Source organism: Chinchilla lanigera, unplaced genomic scaffold (genome assembly GCF_000276665.1).
Source record: "Chinchilla lanigera isolate Chin_1 unplaced genomic scaffold, ChiLan1.0 scaffold00015, whole genome shotgun sequence".
Lineage (NCBI taxonomy): Eukaryota > Metazoa > Chordata > Mammalia > Rodentia > Chinchillidae > Chinchilla > Chinchilla lanigera.
In genome coordinates, this window is record NW_004955416.1 from 1,316,015 (window position 1) to 1,332,351 (window position 16,337).

General features: G+C 40.1%; 1 protein-coding gene and 1 long non-coding RNA gene across 3 annotated transcripts in view; one reads left to right on the top strand and one right to left on the bottom strand.

Moving 5' to 3' along the window:
- LOC102024900 overlaps positions 1-12,092 on the bottom strand; it is a 51,645-nt gene extending 39,553 nt beyond the window's left edge. Inside the window, exons 1-2 of one of the 2 annotated variants that reach the window (XR_260346.2) lie at positions 11,969-12,092; positions 9,210-9,280 (exon numbers count right to left, since the gene is read on the bottom strand). This is a non-coding gene — a long non-coding RNA (uncharacterized LOC102024900). Of the gene's footprint in view, positions 1-9,195; positions 9,281-11,968 lie in introns of both variants that reach the window. The other variant, XR_001233287.1, reaches the window with a different exon arrangement.
- Positions 7,362-15,848, top strand: LOC102024560 (transmembrane and coiled-coil domain-containing protein 5B-like). The gene is made up of 12 exons (XM_005381168.1): positions 7,362-7,442; positions 8,264-8,308; positions 8,995-9,141; positions 9,448-9,565; positions 9,789-9,839; positions 10,496-10,564; positions 11,632-11,688; positions 12,244-12,303; positions 12,832-12,896; positions 14,072-14,147; positions 14,418-14,461; positions 15,477-15,848. The coding sequence occupies exons 2-12, from the start codon at positions 8,274-8,276 to the stop codon at positions 15,673-15,675; spliced, it is 921 nt and encodes a 306-aa protein (XP_005381225.1). The 5' UTR covers positions 7,362-7,442; positions 8,264-8,273; the 3' UTR covers positions 15,676-15,848.
- The last annotated feature ends 489 nt before the right edge of the window (positions 15,849-16,337 follow it).

A 16,337-nucleotide genomic window follows, 5' to 3' on the forward strand; every position in this document is an offset into this window, starting at 1 on the left:
TATTCTATTGTTTCTGATTGATAAATCAGTCTTAATATTATGAAAAGTTATACATAGTGCAAAATAACAGGATATCTTCTAAATCTCATGAGATTTAACGTTTTTGTATATTTGCACGTGAATCAGGGAGTGCAAGGTCTCTAAAAACACACAATAAATCAACATTTATCTTCTTCAGATATACAATCTGGAATTGAGAACTAATTCTTGTTAGTTAAAGAATAGAGTTAATTCCTGACACAGCAACAATTTGTCTTATCTTGATGTGATATTTGTGGAGAACTAAAATAGCATGCCAAGAAGAACCCTTGTGGCTATTGGGATTTTGAACAAAAAGGTTAAAACTACATTCTGCAGCCATATAAATTAGCATAGACTCTCTTTTTAGGAAAAATAACCTTCTTTTGTATTAAAAAAAAAACCTTTTTTATAAAAAGAAGCTTCTAAAAAGACCTTCTTTTTAATAAAGCATGAGTTCTCGTAAAATAAGCTGTTGAAAATAAAAAGTCAGTACTTGAAACAATAAATAGTAGCCTTTCATTTTGTTCCTCTGAGCTATGGAAGCTTAGAGCTCCCCTGATGTATTATTCAAAATGCACTTTGAGTGAAGAGAGGCCATGAAAGTCCAAAGGAGTGATAATTTTAAGACTTATCCAAAGGATGTAGGTGTTAAAAGGTCACCAGCATCTCCCTACAGATAATATTCTTTCTGTTTTCTCAAATGACAGGAGTGAAATTACATAAAAGAGGCAAGTGAGCATTTGGCTATGTATTCACAGCAAACAGTTCATGTACATGGATTATCTACTGTGTAGAGATAAAGCAAGAAAAAGGGACTCATGGTCCTTACTCTTAAAAGTTAGTATCTATGAGTACTAACTATAAAATATGTTGTATGCCACAGAAAGATCTGAATAGACTTCACTAATAAGTTATGCATATGTACCAGCTAAGGGCTACTGTAGTTGCTTGAGAATCCAATAAAAATGCATTTAATTGTATATGTCTACTCTACCTATACTGTGAACAAAATCTATCTCCAACATTTTCTAGGAGATATGGAAATTAAATGCTATAAAACTATTGGATCTAACCAAATTGTCCAAAGCTAGACAACTGATTTTTGCAAAAGTGAAAAAATCATTCAATGGAAGAAGTATAGTTTTCTCAACAAATGGTGCCAGAGCAGTTGGATACTCATAGGCAAGAAAAACAAAAACCAAGTAACCTTGACATAAGACTCATACCTAACAGAAAAATTAATCGAAATTGGACCATCTAAATGTAAAGGTCAAAACTACAAAACATTCAGAAGAAAACACTGGGCAAAATATTCAGGTCCTAAGGCTTATAGATGTGAAAGCAAAAGCATGATCAATAAGAGAAAAAAATCTATAAACTAAGTAAGAAAAGTTTAGAAATTTGTTTGGTGAAAACTCTGTTAAGAGAATGAAAGGACAGGGCTGGGGATTTAGCTCAGCGGCAAAGCGCCTGCCTGGCAAGTGCAAGGTCGTGAGTTCGGTTCCCGGTACCGGAGAAAAACCAAAAAAAAAAAAAGAGAGAGAATGAAAGGACAAATAGAAGACTGGGAGAAAATAGTAAAAGTCACATACCTGACAAAAGATTCACATATCTGACAAAAGATTCATATCTAGAATATACAAAGAATTCACTGAGCCAGTCACGGTAACCCATTCCTATAATCTCAGCACTAAAACAAGGATTAGTTTAAGGGGGGCTAAGACAGGAGGACTGCAAGTTTAAACCCAGCCTGGGCAGCTTAGTGACTTGGCATGGTGGAGCAGAGAGATTCACCTCATGGTGGGAGCAGAGGACAGGAAAACAGAAGAGAGGAGAAGAGAGGAGAGGAGAGGAGAGGAGAGGTGCGGAGAGTAGGATAGGGTAAGGTAAGGGAGGGGAAAGGATGGGAGGGGAGGGGAGGAGAGAAGGGGAAGGAAGGAGAGAGACTTGAGTCCTAATATACCTCCCAAGGGCATCCTTAACATCTTTAACTTTCTGAGGTCTCCATTGCAGCTTAATTTCCACTCTCACAAGCTAGGCAATTTAGTGACTTAGAAAGACTTCATCTCAAAATTTAAAATATGGCTGGAGATATAGCCCAGTGCAAAGGCTTTGGGTTCAATCCCTGGTACTGCATCACACACACACACACACACACACACACACACACACATACACACATACATGCACATATACAAGTTATTTAACTTCATTTAATAAAAGAAGTAATACAATTATAAAATGGACAAAGAAAGAGATTTTCACAGAAGAAAGTATACAGTTGGCAAATAAACACATGAAAAAAATTTTAATTACCATTGTTAATCATTATAAAACTTAAAATTAGAAGTACAGTGTGCAATTACTGCAAAACTGTTACAAAAATAAAAAATAATGACAATACCAAATGCTAGAAAGGATGAAGAGAAACTGGATTTCTTATATATTTACTTACTGATAGAAATATAAGATGGTATATGTTATGGCTTGTGTCTAGATGTCCCCACAAAGCCTCATGCAGTCATATAGGGGTTTTTCAGGGGCAGCTGGATCTAGAGTGAGTGACACTGGATCTGATTCATGGTGCAATGCTAGGATCAAGGGCACTAGGACTAAGAGTGTGAGTGCTGCCCACCCTAAGTAGCCGGGATAAAATATAAGGAGTAAAAAGAGCTGTGGCTGTCCCTTGCTTTCTTGCTTTTGCTTTCTTTTGCCTGCCATGAACTATTTTCTGTGATGCCCCTCTGTCAAGACACTCTGCCTGGGAGCCAGCCAATTATGGACTGAAACCTTTACAAACTGTGAGCTAAATAAACCTTTCCATCTTTAACTTTGAGTATCAGGTATTTGTCTAAGCAATGAGAGGAAATTAACTAAGACAGTATAGCAGCTCTGGAAAGTAGTTTGACAATTTACTTTAAAAAATAAACATATATTTATGATATAACCTAGCAATCACATTCCTGGAAATATATCTCAGAGAAATGAAAATTTATGGCCACACAAAATCTTATACAATGAAATAGGTGAAATATCCCTCACTAGGTGAATGATTAACTGAATTATGGAATATTCTTAACACAACACTACTCAGGAAGAAAAATCAAGTATTGTTATATAAGACAATTTAGACTGAGCCTTCAGGGTGAAAAAAAGCCAACCTCAAAGCATCACATGCAATACGTTTCCATTTGTGCAATGTTCCTAAAGAGGTAGAGCTATAGACGTGGAGAACAGCTTTGATTTCCCAGAAGTTAGGAATAGCAGAGGAGAAATGGCCATCCTATAAGGGCTATGATGGAGTAAGGTGAGGGAAACATGAGAATGGAATAGTTCTGATTATTCATGACAGTGGTAGTGGCACACTCACACTTATAATAAACTCATGAAAATATCCCTACACATTTTACTACTGTAAATTTCCTGGTCTCATTATTACAGGACAGTTAAAAATGTTGTTTGGAGAAAACTGAGTTATGGGTGCACGGGCTATGTTAGATTTCCATCACTATGGCAAAAGCACCTGAGACAAACAATTTAAAGGAAGGAACATTTATTTTGGTTCATAGTTTCAGAGGTTTCAGTCCAAGGTTGCTGGCTCTATTGTTTCTGGGTCTGTGGTGAAGCAGGGCACCACATTAGGTAGGTTGTGGTGGAGCAGAGAGGCTCACCTCATGGTGGCTGGGGAACATGGAAAGAGTAAGAGACTTGAGTCCTAATACAACTCCCAAGGGCATTCTTAGCATCTTTAACTTCCTGCAGCTTGAGTTCCACTCTCACAGGTTCATGCATTGCCCACTTAGAGAATGTTGGCAGAGACTCTGATCCTGGCAAACACTCAGAGCCTTCAAGGCTTTCCTCTGGAATCCTGGTGCAAGCATTTATGACCCCCACCACCATGACCCTCTCTGCATTTTACATCCCTACAAAACCAGCACCACATGGATGCTATTAAGATCTGTTGCCCAAAGATCTTTTGTACCAGGGTTGGCACAGTGTTAAGGGCTTGCATAGCTGAGCATGGTGAAATAAATGCTTAGGAAATGATTCTTTAGGCAGCTCGGTGAAGCAGGGCACCCCAGGGCTCTTTATGTAAACCAAAATCTTTCAAGCTTATTTATATTTATACCCTTGAGTTTCCAAAGAGTGTGCTTTTCAGATTCCTGAGGTACCCTGAAGGCATCTTTTTTACCATCTTAGTGTAAAGTACTTGGATTCTTTTTAATGGCATTAATCTCTTTATCAGTCATGTCCTCTTAGGTCACACCTTTATCAATATTACTTTTCTGGCCAAACTCAAATTTTTCAAAACTTTCCACTTGGCCTTTTGTTTCCTATTCTCACTATAAACCTGGCTAAAAGCAACCAGCAATACCCATACTATATTCTGATGTGCTGTGCTACCTTAAATTTCCTCTGCCATATTAATTAGTCCATCACATTTATACTCAACTTCACACAAAGTCTTAGGACATGGACAAAATGTAGACAAATTCTTTGCAAGAAGGTAACACAAATGGCCTCTAGTTCAATTCCCAATAGAATTCTCCTTCCCATGTGAAGCCTCATTAGTGCAATATTTATTGTCCAAATTCCTATTGGCATTCTAATCTTTTGAGCTCATGCCAGAATAGCCCATGAAGCTTAGTTCACAGCATTCTAAAGTCTTCCCAGCCAGCTCCTCCAAACTGACTTCCACAAACCAGTTCCAAAAGCATTTGAACCAGAGTCTGATATATTCATCATTATTAACAAGCCCCAATTGGCTCAGCATTATTAATAGCTCCCATTCATCCCTATCTCAGGAAATTACTCCAAAAATTAACCACCTTTTCTTACATGACTTTTGGTTTTGAAGACCAGTGAACAAATTTGGGGCTTCAAATATGACTTTGAGTTTCTTGGTATCAAAAGAAACAAAAATATGATCACTCACAATGTGTATAAGTTAAAAGGGTTCATTAGCTCATAAAGTTTCATAGACAGTGAGTTTATGTGATGTCTTTAAGGAAAAGAAACCCTGTGATGGAGAAAAATATATTCATCACAAATAATTCTCAAACACGGGCACCTACTTCTCTGGGATATTTAACAGAGGCTTTCAAATTACATCCCTACTTATTTTGCATCAGCCTCCTGAGGTATGTGGCCTTCTGTTGAGAATTCTGCCATAGTGCACTGTTGCTTATGAGACTAGGGTGGGGAGACTACTCTAGGTTGGGTAGCCTATATACAATATAAGGGACACAAAGAGTCTTCTCTCACTCTCCTCCCTTGGCTAATTTTGCTGTCTCCTGCTTCCATGAACAGGTATCTCTCTGCCATGTGCCACCCTGCCTTGGAGCCAGCCAATTATGGACTGAAACCTCCACAAACTTTGAGCTGAATAAACCCTTTCTCCTTTAACTTTGAGTGTTGGGTATTTTGTCTTAGCAACAAGAAAAATGTAACAATTAAGACAACATCATGTGCAAAGGTTAGATAAGACAGAAAATGAGCTGTATATTATATTAGGGAAAATGGGTGAGAATTAGGTATTACTGCATGCCTGACATTGTGTTAACTTTACACTTATTATTTGCTGTAATAAAAGTTAACATTTTGTAAAGTAAAAGTAACACTCATTTCACAGCTCAGGAGATGAGCTCACAGAGATTAAATAACTTGCTCGAGGTAACACAACTACTATTGTAGAATTTGAGAGATGATAAGAGATCAAATGGAAAACAGGAGGATTTATTTTTTGGCATACTCCAGCTCAGCTGATAAATCTAAAATGGCTGAGCAAAGGACAAAGGAGAGGTCCCAGTTTTTATACATTTGGTCAAGGGGATTGGTCTTCACCATGGAACTTGTGGGTGGGCAGAAGGAGAACAAAGGAAGTTTGTCAAACTGTGAGAGTTTTGTATCTTGATGGCCCTTCTTGGAAATAACAGGATGTTATGGGAATGGAGGTTATAAAATTTCACTTGCAGGGACAAAAGTTACTGCTTCACTGTGAAGTTCTACAATAGAAGGGAATTCATGTGTGTTCTGCATCTAATCCAGTTTACTTCCATCTTGAATTCTATGTAAACAGTGCCCCTGGAGCACAAATAAGGATGAAAATAAAAAGAACTTTGATTGAAATACACTCGCAAGGAGCTTATGGACTAAGCATGGGATGGAGACAAGATTAAAAACAATACAAAATGCCCAGAGGTTGAAGGAATTCATTTTACTGGACTTGGGGCTTAGTTTTTAGGAAGTTACAGAAACATCAGCATTTGAGCTGAATTGAAAAGGATGGATAAGACTGACAGATATTCCTCCATGGGAGGACATTCCTGGAGAATATTATGTCCTCTGTGAGGCCTTTTCAGGGGCCTGAAGTTACAATTTATCTGGAAAAGATTTTATTTAAATCATGGAAGGCGTTAACTGTAAGGGTCGGAAAGGAAGTTTGAAGTTCAAGCACATACTGCTATGGATTTCTCTACAATTCTACATCTTCCCTCATCTTCTTAGCACAAAAAAAGGATCCAGGAATGCTTAGCAGAGGGATACTTATATGTAAAATTCCATAAACTGCTCCAGTAATTTAAGACCTCAAAAAATGAAAGGGGAATTATGAAGGAGTGGACTGTAGAACTGGGTTTTTGGATCTAACACTCCTATTTCCTTCTTCCTTCTCACCTACACATAATCTCACCTACACAAAATCAGTTCCTTCCTTCCTAGTGACTTGGTAGTGCCATTTGATGGAAAATAAAGGAGTTTTTTCTTTTTTGCAAACCCAGTAATCCAAAATAGTGAGAATGAGGACTTATTTTGCTTACAGTAAGACTTCTCTCATATTCCTTCTGTCATAGATTCATGGTCTGGACTTGGAAGCAGAAATTTGTGATGATGCCACACAGAGATTATGGATGAGAAACAAGGGTGATCACAACTACTGGTAGGCCTAGAGGTTTGGGAGAAGGAAATATAAGCCCACTTTTGGGCTTACTGTTCTGTTTTTTACCCCTGAGTTTTCTTGAAGGTTTGGGTTAGAGATAAACTCTCAATGAGTTTGTCAACAAACGTACATAGGTACATCAACACTTTACCCAACAAGATAAATGCACACAAAAAAGGGAAATCTCTTCGGAAGATATTTAAACTCTGCCCAGGAATGCCTGTAGCTCTAATTGCTGTTTCAGAAGACATTTAAACTGTCCTAATTTTTGAACTGTGCTCCCACCCTGGTATAGGGATTATGAAGTTTTGTTACCACCTCACACATCCCTACCCACTATGACATACTGCCCACCCAGCCAGATATAAGAGGTTGCACTGCAAGTGAAGTAATCAGTCAGTAAGGCAGCGCCTTTCTGAAACTTCTGACTTTAAATTGGGAATCTCTGTTGGGAGCAACAGAAATCTCAGTTGAGAAAATCCAGGTGAGTTCAGAGGATACCATATGGATCCCTCGGCTGTAACAAGAAGGGAAAGAAAATACAGGCAATGTGATGGAAGGAGGAGGTGGGAGAAGGAATTGAAAAGGAATGAAAGTGAGAAGGTTTCAATGCTCAGACAGAAGGAGAGAAGATGGAATGTGAAAAGAGAAAAAAGTTGTGTACTTTTTTTAGATTGAGTTTTGTTCTGAACTTTAGAGTTGGTGCAATGGTTAGCAGATGCCATCCTTGAGAACTTAATGTCTGTGGTTTCCTTTCAGTAGTAACATTCTGTTTGTTGCTCATGCTGCAGTTTCAGGACTAAGTCAGCCTGTTATATCCAGAGTTTAATGGAAAGCTGGAGGGTAACATACTAATAGAAATCTGACCGACACTTTCCATACCTCTTACTCTCCTGTTTTTTTTTTTTTTTTTTCTATGTTTCCTTGATGGTTTGGGTTAGGAATAAACTCTTAGTAAGTTTGTCAAAAATTATACATGAGTACTTTAGTACTTTATTGAAGGTCAAACACACAAGAAAGGGAACATGCAGCCAAAGAGTAAAAATTTTTGAAAAAAAAATACCATCCTTTGATGGGATTCATTTATGAGATGTTAAATTAAACTAGTATCTACTTTAGTGCTATTTAGGTTTTGTAAAATATTGTAAAATTAATCCTGGAAAGTGAGAATGTTGAAGGCTTTGGTTTCTTGCTGTCTCTACCTTCAGTAAGTAGAGTCTAATGGCCTGTCCGTTCCTAGACAAATCACTATGCTAGATGATATGGCCTTTGCTTCTGTGACGAATGTTTGTATTAATATTTTAGGAAACTTACGATGGAAGAAGTTGAACAAAATCCACTGGGGGATACGTAAGTAAGGAGGACAATAAGGGAGTTCAGGAAAGGAGCTAAAATGTTAAGGGCAGTCTCCAGAATCCAATCAAGAGGGAGACCTCAGCTGTTTAGGACACCGTCCCCTCTAGCTCGGGAAAGTTTCCTAGGAAGAAACAACTTTGGCTTCAATTCTGCAATGGGGTTTTCAGGGACAGTCAGTGCCTCACACAGCAAACTGGTTTTTGTGAGGAAAAGATCCATTCCCCCTGTGCCTTCTAATCCCCCTGCCTGAGTTAGAAGAAATTCTTTTCCCTCTTTAAATATTTTATAGGTATTTCTTAGATTCCACATACTCCATACAAAATTTTTAAAAATAAGAATATAATTATTCAAGTGAAAATATTTTTGCTTCATATAAGATTTGTGCTTGAGGGGGTTGCACTTGAAATATTCATAATTATAGTGTGAGGGCTAGAGGGTGCCGCTAGCATGCATGTGGTCTTGGGTTCACTCTCTAGCATCACAAAAGTAAAACATTTCAAAAATGTGATTGAATCTAGGAATTTACCTTACACAAAAACCCTCTAGACATAAATTTACTATGAAAAATAAAGTGGATCTGGTTAGGCTTGTTTATAATAGGAGAAGAGTTGAAGAAATAGAAATCTTAGGAATCTTATGTTTTTCTGTCCTGGTTTTAGTAATGCTGATTTTTCCTATAGGTTAATGATGGAAATAGCAAATTTAGAAGCCACAAAACAGAACCTTGACCGCCTGAACTCAGACCTTGAAAAGGATCTGCAGACACTGGATGAGGCAAATGAGGCTCTTCTCAGAAAAATTCAAGAGAAAGAAAAAGTCATCCAAAGGTCAGCCTTTGAAGCTGGTGTAGGAGGGGTTTTTCCTTACTTGGAGGTCCTTACCTTAGTCTCCTTACCTTGGAATAGAAAAAAAGGTGGGAGGAAGGTCTCTTTCCTCGATGGCAAATCTCAGCCTGTCGTATAGGTGCTGAAACATAAACAGAGTTTTGCTTTAAATTTCCATAGAAGACTGATTTTACTCAATAAGCATTAAGCAATTACTCTAATCCTTAAAACTTTGGCAGTAGCTTCTGAAGTGAGGGCCCTGGCAGCTTCCTTAGGGCTAAGCCACACCTGAGTGACTCTATTTTTCAGTCTGGAAAGAGATCTCACCCTATCATCAGAAAGAGATGAAGAGAAGGAGGAGTTGAACCAGATCATATCTGAGAGGGAGGAAGCCCTGAATGACCTGGAAGTAGAGACGGCAAAGCTGGTAAGGAAACATCTAAAAAGGATTGTCCACCTGTAGAAATCAGAGCCGTTTGAGAGAGTTCTCTGAGAATGAAGTGCTCCACATGGGGCTGAGGCCTGGATCTGTCTCCAGCTCTCCATGTGGGGTCTGAGTGCACTTTTCATGCCTGATTCCCTTGTCCTCAGATATTATTTCAGCAGGCTAGTGAGGGCAGGTATGAGAGCAAAAGTCCTCTTTCCCACAGGAAGAAAAGAATGCAATCCTAAACAAGAATGTGGGGGAGCTTCAGGAGAAGGTAAGAGGAGCCCAGGTCTGAGGATCCTAGGATCCCGAGGTCATTTTCTTCACAACAGAAAGTATAGTGGGGTGGACTGGGAGCATGTGAGAGGGTCCTGTGCGCACTTAGAACGAGGAAATGCAGCACGTACAATAACGAAGAGCTTCTTTTCACACCCCAAAGTCTACCTTGAAATGACGGTCATCTCTTAGGATTCCCAATATGTTCCAGTCAGAAAGAGGAAAAGGGGTCAAATGAGAAAACTAGGTGTGCTCTGTCCCCTCTCACCTTCTGATACAACCTTCGAACAAACAGTGACTAGTATGAGCATTTACCCTCTGAGAACTGTAGGTTGTGGTGACAGGGCTAACAGATGTAGAGAGAAAGATTTGTCCCTTCTTCCCCAGCTGCTCTGCTCCATTCTGTTCCCCCTCTCATCATTGCCCTCTCCATCTGCTTTGGCTCCCAAGAGCTATGGAAACAGGGATGTCCTGCCACAGTGGGGCCAGGCAGCTTCCATAGTGTTGCGGAAATGCTTTTCCATCAAGCTTGTGTCAGGACTTGAATTAATAACTTCCCTTTTGTAACCTAAGCCCGAGTCTGACACTGTCCTGGGCTTTCATATGCATTGTGTGTAGCTTACAAAGTCCATGGTTTGGGGGATGATTTTTCAGATTTCAAGGGGATTTAAGAATGCTGGTCCTACTAAAGAAATCCTGAAGCAGAATTTGGCAGAACTGAAGGTGAGTAGAACAGCAAACCCAGAGATTTTCTGGGAGATGCAAGTATTCTAGATGGCTGAGAAGAACTGTTTTCAAGGCCTCTCCTAGGCATGGTGCTGAGCATGTGTGTGTGATTATCAGAGGTAAACTGATGCCCTTTGTTCCCTCCACCTAATCTGAGGACACCTGGGACCTTTATGATATCACCAGGAGCAGAGACGAGTGCAGTGCTATCAAGTGGAGAGAGTTGCTCGAGAGGCCTTGCCATCTGTAGTTAATAAAACATATTCTTGAGTGCTCACTGGGGTCTTCTCTCAAGAAGTTTATAACAGAAATGAGGACACATAAATATAGACATTCAAGTAGAGAAAAAATACCTCCAAATTATATGTGTCCATGAGCTCAACTGATTTTCCATGCTTTGGCTCACAGGCCAAGTTAAGTTGTATTTTTAAAATTTATTATTATTTTTACCACAAAGCAAATCAATTAAGAACATGAATTTTTGACCCAGTATCTTAAAATGGCACATAGTAGAGGCCTAGTGACGACTGTGGAATGAATGAATTGGATTCCCAATAGGGGGCAAGAACTCTTACTGGAAAGCTCTTGGCAGTTTTTTGTGGCAAATATGGTAATTTGGCCATTGTTGCCACATGAGTCCCACTGTCATATGTTTTTCTCTAGAAAAGGAGCAGCAATGCTTCTGATTTGTTCTTATGTGATTCAGAGGGCATGTGTACCCCACAACATTTGAATCAGAATAGTAATCCAGGGAGCTCTTGTCATTCATCCTCAGTATGGGAGGAGGGAGGGTGGTGAGCCTGCCAGGGGAACAATCCTACTCAGATTTAAATGTCAGCTGTACCACCATGTGATTTAACCAAGTTATGCAACTTCTCTGTGCCTTTGTTTCCTCAGCGGAAAAATGGGGGTGATAATCATGCCCATACTATATTATGCTACATTCTCAACACATAAGAGCCTATATTACCAGGCTCTCTGTTGGCCTGGAGGGTAATTGTATCACATTTGCCTCACACAGAAAAATGTTATTAACTTCCTGTTTCCTTCATTGTCTTCCCTAGGTGAAGCTGCAACAGTCAACAGAGTCCTGTGCACAGCAAGAGGAGGAAATAGCCAAGGTAGAGCAGTGTCTCCTCCACTAAGCTTCTCCTGGGGTATAAAAAGAAGGGAATCTCAAAACCAAGGGCTAGCCCAGGAGGTGGGGAGCAAAAACTACTGGCAAATAACTTACTGATAATTCACATGTAGGTGAAGAAAAGTTTATTAAAAGTACTGGTCTTAGGGGCTGGGGATTTAGCTCAGCGGCAAAGTGCCTGCCTGGCAAGTGCAAGGTCGTGAGTTTGGTTCCCGGTACTGGAGAAACACCAAAAAAAAAAAAAAAAAAAGTACTGGTCTTACCATCTCTGTTACAGTTCTCTAACTTCACAAGGCATTGTTGAACCCAAACTTCATTGCCTCATAACATCCCCCAGTACGTGGGGGCATAGACAACCTGGGCAAACCATTTCCTTTGTTCACTTAGATCCTGTAGATGAGTGATGATGTCACCTCTTTGTGAGGTGGTTATTGCTAGGTAACCAGCCAAATGTCCTTTCTGCCAGATAGGTTTCCAAGGAGCAGCCTAGGCTTGGTTCTAATTTAACACATGACATCTGTTAATTTTTTTTTCCTAGGTGAAGAGTGACTACCTATTCATTCAAGAGCGTTGTGAGGACCAAGCTCACTGCATAAAGGTAGACACTTCAGAGTTGAGGCAAAACTTCCCCTTTGCCATGAGGTCCTTGGTTTCTCATCAGCTAGGATTTGCCTCTGGGGAAAATGCCGTTTGTGCAACACTAGCAACAAAAGTAGATGTTACTCTGTGCCAGGAACTGTGCTAAGCACTTGTCATACAGTATTTTTCTCAATCAATCTGGACAGAAATGGTAAGACTAGTACTTTTGGTAACTCAGTGAGGTTACAATCGCTATGACAAAGAGGACACTGTGACTGGGAGCCGGGTAACATGCTCAAGGGAACACAGTATATGTCAGAGCTGGGGGTGTGAACATGAGCAGAATTCAGAGTTTTTGTTGATGTGCATCCATCCTGGTCACTAAACTCTCCTAACTTTTTTATTTGAACATCTTACTTTGTGCATGCTTTGGCGTGCACTGTCTAGAATATTTGGAGTTAGTGGTACATACAGAGTATGTTTTTGTCAATGACATTGAGATAAAATACAAATAGTCTTGTTAATGATGTTTTCTCCACATGGAAAGATGTACCAGGAAGCTCTGAGGCGGCTGGAAAAGGAAAAGGAAGTTCTGATGCTTAACAAAGAGATGTAAGTGGGAAAAGCGACCTCACTAGGGGGCTGAAGTGAAGCCACCACACCGAAAAGAAAAGTCATGGAGAATATGAACTCGTTTCTCCGTGGTTCCCTCTTCCCTTGAATTTCCCCCCTCGGTCATAGTAACTGTGACGGGCTCGAACTTACACCTTGGCCTCCTCAACCAACCTTGTTGCCGGCATTTGCTTTGTGGACTCTCAAGCCCTGCACCGCACCACAAAGTGGCAAATTATCTCTGGGGGAAGGCCTTGAATGAACAAGGAGCTCACCTTTTTGTGCTTTTCTTTGTTCAGGGTTTGTACCTTTTGGCTTCTGACTGTATTCTCCAGTGCATTCAGACAGCTGCTGTGTGTTTTGCCTATTTTTTATAGTTGTTTTTGGAAGTGGGTTAGTATATGACACAAGCTCCTCCTTGTCAGGAATAGCCAGAAGTCTCTGTCACTTCTCCTTTTTCTCCTTCATTTAATGATTACTAAAAGAATTCTCATGAAGACTCTGGCTTAGCTTTTGTTGGATTTAATCATAGCAGAAAACAACACTAAACTATAGACCATAAAATAGAACAAATGAACAATGATCAAAAGATATTGGAGAGTGAATAAAAATAGGAAGAAAGGCAATAGGTTATAGCCCCCATTTTTAAAGCTTCTAACCTGAGGGCAGACCAAGCTTAGTATGTAAGAGGCAGCTAAAGCAAGAATTCTGTCATCTTCCTGGGGAAAAAGAACCCAAAACAGAGGATGTAATTCAGAGCAGCCAAAGATGCTGGAAAGAAAGTAGAGAGCCAGACATGGGGAGTCCCAAACTACGTACCCAAACTCTGCCCACATCTCCGGCTGACCTCCAAACTGGGTGTGCACAGGAACATCTGTGAACAGCCTAGCTGAGAATACATGACCTGAATGACATTTGAGCAGCCACCCAGAAATAGACTGGAGTCTGAATCCAGCATCAGTCTAACATCAGGCTTTGTCTTCATAGATTGTCTTTCACTGGACAATGGATATTTTCCTAGTTCCTATAAATTGTGAATTGTAAATGTTGAGCTTTGTGAATCTTATCAAGAATGTAGGAAATTAACCATGCATGTTGCGTGACTTAGAAAAGCACCATTTATCAGCTCTTCAGATGTTGTTACATAATTCTTAGCTCTGGTCTTTTTCACCCAGAGCCAAAGCCCAGAAGAATTCTTCCCAACTAGTGAAGCCTGGGTCAGTCCTGGTGGAGACCATTCAAAACAATATGGTAAGTCTTACTTGTCCAAAATTTGGGTCTCCTCTATCCCTTCTTCTCTCCTCCTCCTTTTTAATATCCCTAGAATTAGGAAATAATGAGATTCAGTGTCTTCCTGCAATCGTTGCAGCTAAGCAGTGTCTGAGGTAGGATTTAAATCTGGACAGCCTGGCCAGGATGTTAGTAAGATCCTTCAGTCCCTCTACTCGTAGCTACCCTGTTATTCTGCCTCTCTGTGAGCACCTGGACAGCTACAGCTTTGGTTTCTATTCCTTCCCACAGGAGAAGACTATCATTAAGAAACAGAAGAGGGTCTCATTTTTTAGGTAAGCCGCAGAATCTTGGTTTTGTGGTCCAGGCTACATTCACTCTGCACGTGACGTGGTAAGGGCTAAAGGAATAAGCATATCCAGACACAGAGCCAGCAGGTGGCCCTGATTGCACCTTCCTCAACACAGAGTTATAGCACCAGAGTTGCGATGCTCTAAATAGCTGGGGGATTAGTAAATGTCTCTGATAAGTTTCAGATGGAAGCTGCAGTTTGCATTTCACTTTTAATTTTTATTCTTATGATCTTTAGATGGCCTTTTTCCACTTTTCAGTTCCAAACCTAGTAACCTCTGTTATACTTCCCTGGAGAGAGTATAGAGTGCATTAATTTTCAGGGTTTTTTTACTGCAGGCTGAGAAATTATAGAAAGGCACTTGAATTTTCTGTGCCTTTTGTTTTTACAATTTTGAAATGAGACTAACTCTGAAGTGTCTCATGTCATACTTTTAGGCAAAACTTCCATTTATGACATTTCCATAAAAATAAAGACTTAAAGCCTTTAAGTAGTTGTGAGGGTAGATTTGTTTCTTGAACGAACATAAAACACATCACACACACACACACACACACACACACACACACACACACACACACACACACACTTCATTGTAGTCTATTTGAGCACCTGATGTTTAGCAAAGGCCAAGCATTGTCATTTTGATGTTAAAGTAACAGACTTTATATTCTAAACCCACTTACTAGAGAAGATCTGAAGAGGGCTAATGGTGATTAAGCTCCCAGGTGTGACAGTTAGGCACTTTTTCTAATAACCCTCAAAGGTCCAGAAATCTACCATCTTTTGCTCCTCCAGCTCTTCTATGTGGATATCTATTCTGTTGCAGAACAACTTTTTCTGTGTTGACCTTCCCCCGACCTTGACCCCCTGTACCCCATATCTCACTTTTGTCCATCAGTTTTGTCTAAATATGACATGAATATGAGGTTCAGCTCTCACTGCTTGACCATGGGCTGTCCCTTCCCCACGTGCTAATAATGAATGTTTCTTTGTAGATTTTTCCGGTGGCTTTTCTTTATGATCCTGATCTTCATTGAATTGCTGGGTTACCTGTTTTTCCACCTGCAGTACATCAACCCAGACCTTATTGTGGAGACCCTGCCCCTGCTGATGAGTAGGAGCAACCTGAAGAGGCTGAGAGACTTCTTATCTCCTCTCCTCACTTTTGAGGGAGACTGCCTCCTCCCACACTAGCCTGGGGTGACCAGCGTGGGGCTGTGGCTGTGGCCTTGCATAGCAGTGTGGGCCAGGAGGGAAGTAGAAGCCTATGGTGCAAGAGCTGCTACTTCACATCTGATCTTTTCTTTTAATTTTTTTCACCGTTCTCCTTTTGGAGTGTTTCTCTTTCAAATAAACAGTATGTTTGACCAGAGTCTTCTGTGTTGCTCTGTGACTCCTGGGGCATTACTATGCACTCAGGTCCTACTCTATGCTGTTGAGCCAAGATAATAAAAACTCTCCTAGGACTTCCATTCCCTGCTTTATTTTTTCTAAGAAAAAAATCATTTGTTCATTTGTAAGATCTTTCAGTCCCTTTGGGGTGTGCATGAGAGATACTGAATAAGGGAGCTCCTAGGGTGGATACAAAGCTTGTGCTATTCTGATGTTTAGCAGAGTTACCTCCTTGTAGCTTTTTAAATTTTATGTTACATCTTATATAGAAGTAGGATGTGCTGAGAAACCGACTGTTTTCATGCCCCCATGTAGTCACTCATTCTTAAAAGAGAAAATTATTCATTCAACTGTGAATAGAAGACTGTAAAATCAGAAAGTGCTTCAGATTGGAGTGCCTAACCTGTCAGGGAGAAAGCCACACAGCAGGAGGTGAGAAGCAGGAAGTACGCAGGTGAAGCCTC

What these genes read in the sequence shown, in the direction of transcription:
- LOC102024560 (XM_005381168.1), top strand. Translation starts at nt 8,274, where the DNA reads ATGGAAGAAGTTGAACAAAATCCACTGGGGGATAC. An exon ending in ACCAAGCTCACTGCATAAAG is followed by an intron (nt 12,304 to 12,831) that starts GTAGACACTTCA and finishes CCACATGGAAAG; the next exon opens with ATGTACCAGGAAGCTCTGAG. An exon ending in AAGAGGGTCTCATTTTTTAG is followed by an intron (nt 14,462 to 15,476) that starts GTAAGCCGCAGA and finishes GTTTCTTTGTAG; the next exon opens with ATTTTTCCGGTGGCTTTTCT.